Source organism: Penicillium rubens (assembly GCF_028828025.1).
Source record: "Penicillium rubens strain IBT 27055 chromosome Unknown utg000001l_segment0_segment0, whole genome shotgun sequence".
Classification (NCBI taxonomy): domain Eukaryota; kingdom Fungi; phylum Ascomycota; class Eurotiomycetes; order Eurotiales; family Aspergillaceae; genus Penicillium; species Penicillium rubens.
Genome location: NW_026890599.1, coordinates 81,853 through 93,619, shown reverse-complemented (window position 1 = coordinate 93,619; position 11,767 = coordinate 81,853). Strand labels below are relative to the sequence as shown.

The 11,767-nt window shown below is 49.4% G+C and overlaps 5 protein-coding genes across 5 annotated transcripts; 2 read left to right on the top strand and 3 right to left on the bottom strand.

Moving 5' to 3' along the window:
• Positions 1-455: 455 nt before the first annotated feature.
• Positions 456-2,169, top strand: N7525_000038 (uncharacterized protein; the record flags this gene model as incomplete). Its single annotated transcript, XM_002559987.2, has 2 exons — positions 456-798; positions 878-2,169. The coding sequence occupies 2 exons, from the start codon at positions 456-458 to the stop codon at positions 2,167-2,169; spliced, it is 1,635 nt and encodes a 544-aa protein (XP_002560033.2).
• Positions 2,170-2,409: 240 nt separating this feature from the next.
• rglA (putative rhamnogalacturonase B) lies at positions 2,410-4,599 on the bottom strand (the record flags this gene model as incomplete). The annotated part of the gene is made up of 12 exons (XM_061211452.1): positions 2,410-2,439; positions 2,497-2,553; positions 2,612-2,752; positions 2,814-3,060; positions 3,114-3,335; positions 3,389-3,600; positions 3,658-3,709; positions 3,757-3,832; positions 3,883-3,952; positions 4,017-4,138; positions 4,191-4,292; positions 4,341-4,599. 12 exons carry the CDS (start codon positions 4,597-4,599, stop codon positions 2,410-2,412), a joined length of 1,590 nt encoding a protein of 529 aa, XP_061070678.1.
• Positions 4,600-6,637: 2,038 nt separating this feature from the next.
• Positions 6,638-7,455, bottom strand: N7525_000036 (putative nucleoside-diphosphate-sugar epimerases; the record flags this gene model as incomplete). Its single annotated transcript, XM_002559985.2, has 2 exons — positions 6,638-7,142; positions 7,196-7,455. 2 exons carry the CDS (start codon positions 7,453-7,455, stop codon positions 6,638-6,640), a joined length of 765 nt encoding a protein of 254 aa, XP_002560031.2.
• A 913-nt stretch (positions 7,456-8,368) lies between these two features.
• Positions 8,369-9,999, top strand: cp8 (putative carboxypeptidase Y; the record flags this gene model as incomplete). The annotated part of the gene is made up of 4 exons (XM_002559984.2): positions 8,369-8,932; positions 8,985-9,345; positions 9,409-9,872; positions 9,928-9,999. 4 exons carry the CDS (start codon positions 8,369-8,371, stop codon positions 9,997-9,999), a joined length of 1,461 nt encoding a protein of 486 aa, XP_002560030.2.
• Positions 10,000-10,278: 279 nt separating this feature from the next.
• On the bottom strand, positions 10,279-11,239 carry N7525_000034 (SDR family NAD(P)-dependent oxidoreductase; the record flags this gene model as incomplete). Its single annotated transcript, XM_061211451.1, has 4 exons — positions 10,279-10,472; positions 10,521-10,622; positions 10,672-10,901; positions 10,956-11,239. 4 exons carry the CDS (start codon positions 11,237-11,239, stop codon positions 10,279-10,281), a joined length of 810 nt encoding a protein of 269 aa, XP_061070677.1.
• Between the last annotated feature and the right edge of the window lie 528 nt (positions 11,240-11,767).

The window sequence follows — 11,767 nt, the reverse complement described above, 5'->3', positions numbered from 1 at the left end:
CGCCAATAATCGCCGTGGCCCTAATCCTCCAACGAACCGACTTCAACGCAGCCCTGTACCGTCAATCCATGCCTCGGCTGCCCCGAAGGAACCATTAGAACATTCGAATCAAGCAGGAACAAGCTTGAAATTCTCCGCAGTTTAGGACCCACTCTTTTCCGGGCGATATTCCTTATCTAATGCCCCTCGCTTGGCAACTGGTAGCGAGAAGAAGCAACGAGAAGGCATATATGAACGTGCCTCTGATCCTCTTTCTGTGGTTGTTGGTCTCGGGTTGATCTTTTGATCGTTCCATTTCCTTGTTTCCACTGTGGAGACTGATCTGCGTGTTCTCCATAGTATATATATCGATACTTGTGATCGAGTTTCTTTAGAGTGGTGCACACCACGGCACATCTATCCTCAACTTGAGCGTATCCATGCTAGTTGGACTTTTCAAGTCTCTTACCGGCAATATGGGCTCTATTACTGGCGACATGGAAGCGCAAACGGACTATACTTTTACTGTCTACCGTGGCACTTTCATTCAAACAATTCTTTCAGACTCGGGCTCCAAGCCTGAGTTGTCTTGCAACCAAGGCGCCTTGTGGGTCTCTGCTGCTGATGGTCGTATTAAAGGCTGGGACTGGCAAGCCAATAATGACCATGGGTTTGCCGAACTGATGACTCGGAATGGGTGGGTTGATATTGACGACATCGGGGCCCAGGGCCAAGTCGATAGTCATGATTCGAAGACCAGAGTGAGAATTGTGATCGCCAGTGAGGAACAAAACGAGTTCTTCTTCCCGGGGTTTATTGGTATGTGTTAAATTCAGCCTCCTAACCCCCAACCATGGCCCAAAGCCCAAGTCTTGATACTAACTATATCTCTACCCAGACACTCACATCCACGCGCCACAATATCCTAACGTGGGCCTCTTTGGCTCATCAACGCTTCTGGACTGGCTAGAGACCTACACATTTCCAGTAGAGTCACGTTTCGGGTCACCACCAGACCCAAAAACAGGACATCAAACCCAAACCGACCCCAAAGACGCACCCCTCCTAGCCCAGCAAATCTACGACCAAGTAATTTCCCGTACTTTATCCCACGGCACAACCTGCGCCTCCTACTACGCAACAAACCACGTCCCAGCCACAAACGCCCTATCATCACTCTGTCACACCCGCGGCCAACGTGCCTTCATCGGCCGCGCATGCATGGACAACCCTAAATTCTGCGTGGACTACTACCACGACTTCAGCGCCGAAGACTCCATTGTCGCAACCCGCCAAACAATCGAGTACATCCACACCCTTGACCCGGAAGGCAACCTCGTGAAACCGATCGTCACACCGCGCTTCGCGCCTTCCTGCACAAGGCTAGCACTACAGAACCTCGGCGAACTGGCCGCAAGCTACTCACCCCCACTGCATGTCCAGACGCACATCTCGGAGAACGTCAATGAGCTCGCGCTCGTGAAAGAGCTCTTCCCTGAAGCCGACAGCTACGCCGCCGTCTATGATAAGTACAAGCTCCTGACGCCGCGCACCATCCTCGCGCATGCCGTGCATCTCTCTGCAGATGAGCGGGCTCTCATCCGTGCGCGCGAAGCGAAGATCTCGCACTGTCCGGCGTCAAACTCGGCGCTGGGGTCGGGGATTTGTCCCGTTAGGACGCTGCTTGACGAGGGGATTACGGTTGGGCTGGGGACGGATGTTAGTGGGGGATATAGTCCTAGTATTCTTGAGGCGGCGCGACAGGCCTGTCTTGCTTCGCGGTTGTTGGGTCAGTCTGCTGCGTGGCAGAGGGATCATTCTCAGAGCGTGGATGGGAAGGGATCTGATGGACGGGAGAAACTGTCTGTTCCCGAGAGTCTTTACCTCGCTACGCGCGGTGGCGCGGCGGTTGTTGATATGGCGAATGACCTTGGTGGGTTTGACAAAGGGATGTTGTGGGATGTGCAGTTGATCCGGCTTGGTGGGGTCAAGCTGGGGAAGAAGAGTCCGCTGGATTTTGTTCCTGGCGATGGTAATGCGGACCTGGTGAAGACTGGTCCTGTGGGGAATGTCGATCTGTTCGGGACAGAGAGCTGGGAGGAAAAGATTCAGAAGTGGGTTTGGAGTGGCGATGATCGGAATGTGAAGGCCCTCTGGGTTGGGGGGAGGTTGGTCCATTCAAGGGTTTGAGAGATGACTGTTGTATACATGCATTTAGATTTCACTTCTACGCATGTCATTTCAGCCTTAGAGTGTAATTCTATATTCACTACATTTTCTTTGATACTCGGTGTTAATACTCACCTTCTAAAGGCATTCGCCAGTATTAGAAAGCTAAGTGATATTGGGTAAGAGACTGTCATTTGCATTCTTGCTACTTCGAAAACATATTTTCTACTCTGCTTCCCAAAGACTCATCGTCTCGAATATTTACTGGAAGAGCTCCACGCAATCGAAGATCTATTGAGACGGGTAAGCTTCCATCGAAATGACGAGATGATCAGAAAAAATACTCACAAAGTTCGGGCTCAGGAATTTGTCTCCAGAGCTACCAGAAGCAACACTGATGGTTATCTAAGCCGCATTAGCCTCCCGAGGTCGTATCATCTGACTATGTTCAAAATGTCCTTACAGTGTTAGAACCAGCGACGATAGTCCCAGCCGGAATTGAAACATCGTAAACCTCGCCCAGACCTCTGTACGCGCCGCGGGTCACACCGCGGGAGTTGAGGTTAGTCGGGGCAGCTGGAGTGGGACCAGAGTAGCTGTTGACCTATGTAAAGCGTTAGCTGGATGCCAATAGCCGGAAGATGCCGCATGTGGCTTGAACATACCTTAACCTGGGGCCGGCCAGAGGCAAAGGCAAGTGTTGTGCCAATTCTCAGTGTCGCAGCTCCCGTCTGATCCGAGCTTGCCGTGAATTTAATTGTCACAGGCGAATTCACCGATTTGAAGAGAGCCATGGGGAAAGACGAGACCTTAGAGGTGCCTACTGTGTAGGTGGCTGGGGACCAGGAAGACATGCGGCTGTCGGAGGGATGCATGCGGAGCTGGTTTGCCGCGTTGAGGAAGCCGTTTGGTCTATGAGCAGTCAATATTAGAACGATTGTGTGGACCTGAAATCAACCACTTACGTCCCATCCCAGTCTCCAATCCTGAAGATCGTTGTTCCGGTCTTCACGGAGCCGGAGATGCTCTTCGATGTGGTCTTTCCGGCGGTGACGGTCACCTCCGAGGTAGCAACGGGATATTCACCCTGATAGTATACCATGGTGTAAGTACCGGGCTTCATGGCGGGGGAGGTGAAATCCCCGGAAGACGAAGCATAGGTCCAGTACTGTGCGGCATCGTTGTGCCTGTCTTTGCTTTAGATATTTTCTTATCCTGTTGTAATGTTCATTGGACTTACCAGTGAACCACCCATTTGAAAGCCGAGTCAGCCCCGGACGCAGTGCCCTTAACATAGCCTCTTGCAGATGTGGGGACGTATCCTTTGATGTCGAGGTCGGCAAAGAACGATGTGTCAAGTTTGGAACTGGGGGTACCGCTCCGGCTGAAGGTCATCGAGTACGGACCGTGCAGGCCCTGGCGGAAGTCTTCGGTCTTAACGTGTCCGGAGTTCTGTACAGAGTAAGCAGCCGTTATTCGATATTAGTGGAGCCTCAGTATGTTACATACCATGTACCAGTAGAGACCAGTGTAAGAGCCAACATTGTTGGTGTTGATATCCCTGTCGCATATTAGCTTGGATCAAGTCATGCTGACCGAGAAGCTTACCGTTGGAAAGGACCGCCAGAAGACGTCTCGTATTGATTCAGGATCATGCACACGCGGTGTGCGCTTCCAGAGACACCTGTCTGTGTTATGATCAGTCGCAATTAAACAGGGTAGAGGTGTTCTTACAGTGGATGTTGTCATCAATAAACCGTTGACTAGAGTAGAACTTGCTTCGAGTTTCTCCATCCACCAAGAACTTATATGTGTTAGCTATAGTTATTTGTACCAATAAGAAAAAAAAGGCTTCAGGGGAAACTTACCACATCCTCGCCCTCAATAACAGTGCCACCGGCAATAGTGGAGACGTCGCCGAATGGCTCTTCATTGGGAAGCAGGTCTGCGTTTAGGCGCGCGATGTATCGAAGTTCTCCAATACTGGGCTCTGAGAAAGATAATGAGTACAGACGTCACACTTGGACACGGAGAAAGCTAACCTTCAGTTGTGTATGTCGCCATGTGGATGGTGGAATCTCCTTTGCGGACAACATAGTAATGTGTCAAGGTGGACGTTTCGCAGGTCACCTTGATATAGTCGCCTATATTGATCAGGTAATTTTCCAATAAGCATCCTGTTCCTCACTCACCACTCTGAGTCGCAGACACCGTTGCGCTACCAAGACTCGATCCGATATGAGACCCAGTCGACTGGTATTGAAGCTCAGCTGCATAGTAATTGATCGAAGTAATGTCACAGCTTGACCGGCTGACAGTGAACTTGAGAGGATTTGAGGAGCCAGCATCGATTACGTAGGAATCAGAGCTAGTCGTGATTCCGAAGGCCGCAGATGCCTGCTTAGCCAAAAGGGCCAGCGAAGCAATGGCCACGGACTTGAAAAACATCATGTCCAACGTGCGCTATAGGGAAACTTGCTGGTGTCCAGAATAGACGATGAAGGGCAGACAAGCAGCATATTATAGGCCGCGAACTTTTGTTTCTCAATGTGAAACGCTGCATGCTGCATGTTGGGGGGGGGGGGGGGGGGGGTGGAGATTGGATAGGTAGCTGGAGCTTCATTCCACCATAGTCCGTGACTTTACTCGTAGTTCCACCAATGCGTGGCGTTTCTGGCTCCTTGGCAGCTGGATGATTTCCGTTCCAGGAACGGACAGTCTGCAGACTCGACGGAAAGGTCCAAAAATAAGCACAAGCCAGCTTCTGGAGATTCCCCGTCCATAGTTAGCCTTGCCAAGACCCCCTGTAACTCCGTGTGGGGTGATGGCTGTTTCAATGCCAGGGGGCGCACTAATGGAAGAATCAGATCTTTGAGACATCTTGGTGCTTGGATGAATTCTTCACCTAAGTAGGTAAATTTCCCGGTCACTTTAATCCGATGGAAAAGAATCATTCCAGTTTCCGAAAGTGCGGACGACCTTCTCCCGAAAGGCCGAGACTACGGGAAATTGAATATTATCTGGGACCTGTTTAGTGCATTCATCAAAGCTTTCAAATGGAAAAGAGAAAGAAAAGAAAAGAGGGGCTGACTGGATATGTATTGAACATCTTGAATGCACAGAAGCCAGCCCAAAGTAGACATGCCCCGAAATTTACTCGGTCCATACCATCGTAGACATTTCCCTTGCATCCTACAAATGGAGGAAATTCGGGAGATCGGGAAGTAAACCATGGTATTATGAAAGGGCCACAAATATTTACTACATGGAGGTATCGACTGCTCGAGGAAGACCAACCTTGGAAATATTGAAATGAATCCCAGCGATCATACACATAATCAACAAAGGAGTGTGAGCTCACCGAGATATTGGATGACACAAAATAAACTGTTACAAAGTAGTCAAAATAGCAGAAGCCCCAAATAACAATAGATCACAGCCTAGCATTTCCAAAAGAAGCATATTCATCCCGAAGAGAAAGCAAGGCTGGACCACACAGGTTGGTCAAACATGCTCGGAAGCACGCTAGTTAACGGAAGAGTAAGCTGATATTCTAATATGAAACCGCCAGGAAAGAACTTGGCCCGGAACTTACATGCCTTTCTCCGAGGATGTCCGCTCTGGTACAGAGCAAGGCAACCAGCCTTACCAGGCACACTCGGGGCTTAGCGCAAGTGGTTTCATTGGCCGTCCTTCGAGTCCACACCCGAGAATATCAGGCGAGGCATCTGGAATTGGGGTTGCCATAACAATGCTGCATAGAGCGAGGATGCTGCCAAGTTGGAAGTACTTCATCGTGCGTAGAAATGTAGAATGCGGTGAAATGTTCAAAGATAGGAGCCGTTCGTCTCTTTATTTATATTTCTAATGAGCACAAAAGTGGCAATATTTTATAAATAAGCATTAGGACCTTTCTTTGTGAGATTTCTTATTCAGACGAGGATAATTATCTATTGGGTAACCTTTATAGGTCGAGATCAGCGTTCTGTGTATCCTGATCTCTGCGATAACATGGGGTTGATTGGATGAAATGAAATCGCAATCTGTTCTATGTTGTGTTAACAAAGAACAATATCACGTTGCTAAGGGCAAATCCAGCGCGAATCCTTGACATGCTGTTACGCTTGCTGACGTCTTCCTGCCGAAAATGGGGCTCAATAGACTCAGCTGATAGATGCGGTATCAACATGTCTATCAATTATTTCCCTTCCGGGTAGCGTCATATTAATAAAGGGCTAAGCTTTTGTTTCCTTTTGATTGGCAGACCTCACTGGTTTCACCGTAGTTGGCGAATATTCATTCGAAGGTTCAGGACTAATATACGCTTGTTTCGAATTCATATACTGTACTAAAAATAGTCAGCTACTTATGCGGCTTGGTCAACTTCTTTTTGATACTATTCCTTGTAGTCGTTTGAGGTCTTTCTAAGAATACATTATGAAATATCATCCATATCCAGCCGTTCCTAACATAACTGTCCGTTGCATGCTCACAGCTCCAAAATTCTCCGCATGCCAGAGTTCCCAATGACGTAACCTCCTCCTAGTCTGAATGCCCCTGGGCCCTCCAATTTTGCTTCGTAGCGTCCCATCGCCATTTCTGTCAAGAACGACCCTAGGTCCTCCGTTGGAGAATGCATCGACTTCACAAAGCAGCGTATCCCCGGGGCAAGCAAAGCCAATCCAAGTTTTGGGACTATGCCAGTCGCTCCACTTGACGGAATATACGGTTTGATGGCATCGTGCGTCGCAGGATCAACAAATGCAGGCCTCACACTATCGGCCCGGAAGGTCGGCTTTGACTCTGATAGTGTTCCAAGAAGCTTCTCGGTGTTGCCCTTTACTCTCGCAAAAATTGGTGAGAATCGTCCAGGACTCTGGGTGGCCCCTTCACCAGATACATGGATGAATCGGAAAGGATGGTTTGATGGCTTGATTGTGGAAAACGCATTGGCAGCTGCCAGGGTGTAATCCTTGGTTATCTTAACATACTGCCTGTTAATCGTTAGTTTTGATATCCATGTAACAAAGGGAGAGGTATCTTGTACTCTTCGGTGACGTTAGTCTGGCTTGTTCCTAGGGCCCAAACACATCCATCTGCATCTTTCAATTGATCGAGCAGTTCTGGCTTGTATGATTCAAAGTCTGTGTGGGTAATGACGCGCACACGTGGGTCTTTTGCATCTTCTGTCATTCGCACGGGGCTTCTGCTTAGGATCGAGATCTTGGAGACTGCGGTGTTTCTGAGCATGGCGTCGAGCACTGAAGACCCGACTAGCCCGGTTGCCCCCGTGAGAATAAGATGCATTTGGAAATCGTTGGTATTGATGGTCGAACTTGAAGCAAGAGCGAGTAAACCTCGATTATTATATATATCTCCAATTTATTTAGTCCGTTCCGAATGCCTAAGTCCGTGAGAACCCAATGTTTATGTCCATGAGCATGCGGCTGATGCTGACAGCGCGCTAACCATATCCGGTTAGTATATAGAGTCCAGCTGGTGTTTCACGAGTGCTAATTGGCTGGACTTTACAATGACCCCACAATACCTTAACCCCATTTGGATGAAGGGACGGAGATAGACGCTCACTATTATTGACACAATTGTCACCTCAGGAGCGCTCCGTAAAAGTTCAAGATTGTCGCTTTGGGAAGTGAAATACCAAGGCCGGTACTCGTACCCTTCCTAAGATCTTGCTTCCTTCCCCGTGCCTTCCTCTTTGACTGTCTCATCCTGCCTTCCCCTAGAGTCATCCCCCCCCCCCAATGCCACAACCCGATCTATCAACCGTGGCAGCTCGAAGAGCAGTGAGTCCGAAACAAGCGACATGGTTTCTGAATCACTTTATGGAGTAGCATGCTCAGTGGTGGCTGTGAGTAAAATCACAGGGGGAACCTTCACTCTGCTTTTTCCGAGGCGAATGTTATCCACTGACGATCACATCCCTGAAGAGCCCTGGAGATTTCTACCTAGGTTGGTCTGGAACCTTCCAGACCTGACACATGATTGGTCCAAGCACACTATCAATATAGGCGCATAATGCCTGGCGATAAAGGGATACGCTCTAAGTCTTTTGGAGCTAGCAGATATTAGGCCCGAACTCCGAACTCCGACTTTTCAATGTGACGCTGACCGACAGCAATTATAAAAGGAGCTTTGCAATTGTTGCCATTGTCCCTACTTACATGTACGCAATAGAAAAATCTCATTTATCACTGAAATGTGGAAATTTTGGCTTTCCGCCCTAATCAGCGTGGGCCATGCCTCGCAAACCGTGCTCCGACCAGAGCCCTTGGCGAACTTCACCACCTTTCGAAGTACAAATTCACTCCATTCAATACGCATCCGACAACAAGATGAATCTATCTGTGCCGCAGGCTCCGCACAGTATACAGGATGGCTAGATATTGGCCCGAAGCATTTGTTCTTTTGGTACTTCGAAAGTCAGAATGATCCCGTCGCTGACCCACTAACGTTGTGGATGAATGGTGGGCCCGGGAGCTCGAGTATGATGGGCCTGTTCCAAGAAAACGGGCCATGTCTCATAAACGAACACGGGAATGGAACCGTTCGCAACCCTTGGGGTTGGTCTCGAAACTCCTCATTACTTTTCGTGGACCAGCCAGCCGATGTGGGCTGGTCGTATATTGACGAGGGGTACGAGGTCGCGCACGATTCCCAAGAGGCCGCGGTTGACATGCACCGTTTTCTCCAAATTTTCGTATCTGAGATTTTCCCCCACAAACGCTTCTCAGATTTCCATCTCTCCGGTGAATCTTATGCAGTAAGGCTCGCCCCGCCCCGTGTCACTTTGCGCGCACCACTGATACCTCCAGGGAAAATACATCCCCTATCTCGGGGCTGAGATTGTGACTCGCAATCAACTATACCCTTCAGAGCCTCAGATCAACCTCAAGTCATGCCTGATAGGGAATGGTTTCATGTCATCCAAGGACATCACCTTCGGATATTGGGAGACGCTTTGCACGACCAATCCCGGCATTTCCACGCCCGTGTTCAACCAGACACGATGCGATATTATAGCTGCTAACATGCCGCGATGCATGGAAGTCTACGATACTTGCGCCAAAGGTCCTGATCTTGCGATCTGCACGGCTGCGTATTCCGTTTGCTATAAAGGGATCATTGGTTTGTACGAGGACGAGAGCAAGAAGGGAGGCCGTAACCGCTTCGACAGTAAGTCCTTCTTATCAGTATACTATCAAGGGGTGACTATAATTAACGCAAGGAAATCAACAGTCACAGCCCCGTGTTATATTGATGAGATATGCTACAAAGAAGCTGCTTATATCGAGCAGTATCTGAACTCCCCTACGGTCCGGGAGGCACTCTCGCCACCGGAAGGGGCTAAGGAGTACGGAATTCAGTCCAGCGCCGTGGTTGACGCCTTTGCGACAACGCCGGAGGCGATGACATCTTCATCCGACCATATCATCTTCCTCCTTGCTAGTGGAGTGCATTTCCTGGCCTACCAAGGAAACCTTGACTTAGCTTGCAACACGGCGGGAAACTTGCGGTGGGCTAACTCGCTTGCCTGGAAGGGACAGACTGAATTTACATCGAAGCCACTGCTTCCTTGGACATCAAATGTCGCGGGACGTAACGAAACGGTTGGCACCGCGAAAGAGGTGTGTGTGCAGTTGGACGGCCAAGCAGAGGCATCGCGTTTTGCATTTGTGACGGTTAACGGGGCGGGTCATTTAGTAAGTCTCACAATTCAGACATGTTAATCTGAGTACATGCTGATGGTTATAATAGCTTCCTCAGGATCGCGGCGATGTGGCGTTTGACATTTTGACACGATGGATTGCGGGCCATTCCTTCGCTTAATCCTGGAATTATGGTCCATGGAGGTGCTTTTATCAGCGTAGTCCTCGGAAGATGGAGTAGCTGCTGCGCTATCCCTTAACGAAGAGAGCCAGGGTGCACCCCTGATGCTCGTCCAAGCGCTGTTGTAACATACGGTCTACATTATGGTCCCCGAATTGAAATAAACAAGGGTAGTTGGCCGCTCATGGCCTCTGTCCTTGGCGACGAAGGGCTTCAATAAACCGGTTTATGTGGCTCAAGATAATATAAGGGATGTTATATGTAAGAAAGGTCAACTGCCTAACGCGCAGTATATCCGCCGTCGACCGGAAGACAAACTCCAGTCACCCAGCTGGCGTCATCACTTGCCAGCACAACAGCCATGCGGGCAATATCCTCCGGCATTCCAGGTCCTTTCAGCGGATGGCGCCTTTTCAGGTCTTCCCACGAAGTCAAGTTAGTAGTTGTCTCCTTGAAGATAGCCGTTTGTGTGTCTAAGCATTTGTCAGTGAGAATTTGGACGGTCAAATTAGCTGGCTTACAGCCAGGACAAATGGCATTGATATGAATGTTATCCGGCGCGTAATCCAGAGCCATCTGCCTCGTGAGATTACTCACAGCACCCTTTGATGCACAGTACGATGCTGACTTCAAGTATCAACTTAGACCCAAGGGCCGAGGAGTTAGACTCACGATTCTCCGGCCCACCAATCATACCCATAATGGAAGAGATGTTGATGATCCAGCCCCGGTCGCCGGAAGAATGTGGTTCCTGCGCTAACATTTGAGTTAGAGCATACTTACAGCCCAGGAACACAGACTTGGCGTTAACACGAATTGTTGTATCCCAGGTCGCCTCGTCAGTCAGATGGAGTACAGCAGGTGTCTGTGCCTCGATGCTGATGCCAGCATTGTTGACCAAACTAAGCGAAGTCATCAGATGTGTTGCTTGAGATCTTCTTGTTGGGGTTCCGTACATGTCAACTCGTCCGTATTCTCTCACAGCGACCTGGACCAGGTTCTCCATCTGCGTTGCGTCGCCCACGTCCGTCCGCACAAAGGTCGCCTCCCCACCGTCTCTGATAACCAGATCGTGTGTGGTGATACCAACCTCTTCTTGGGATCGCGCGGTTGGTACCAGATCAGCGCAGACCACTTTTGCACCCTCTTGGGCATAGCGGATAGCGATCGCTCGTCCTAGGCCGGATGAGGACCCAGTGACTATGGCTACTTTCTCTTGCAAGCGACATGATCGTGACATGGTTAGATTTTTCTTTGCTCACTAGATGGCGGTCATTTAGGAAGAGATGATAATGAGAAAAGAGGGGGTATTGTTTGTGTCAGACGCCATGGCGTTATACGCTGGCAGGTCATAGAGTTGGAAACTGGGCCGAGGTGCTGGACGCCAGTTACCCTTAATAGAGCAAGGTTGACGTTCCTAGTTCTAGCAGATTGACAGACTCTGCAGACAGAACCTTGGAAATATTCGCAGATCGGGCCGAGTCCAATTTGCATAACTGAGAAACCTGGTGAAAAGCGATAGGATGGGACTTGATATAGGCGGAAGGCGAGCCGAGGGGCCGCGTTTTACCTTCCCTTTTGGGACGCAAGGGGGTCTTTCTTTCTCTCGGCCAAATGTGTTCTGAGTGTGGTTTTATCTATCGTCATTACTCGGAACAGTGATGGGTTCGAAGGTTCCAAGGTTGATAGTTGGGTATAATATACGATGTATACATGTATGCCTGCCCTGTACTCCGTACCGCCGTGTCCATTGTCTACAAGACAGGAA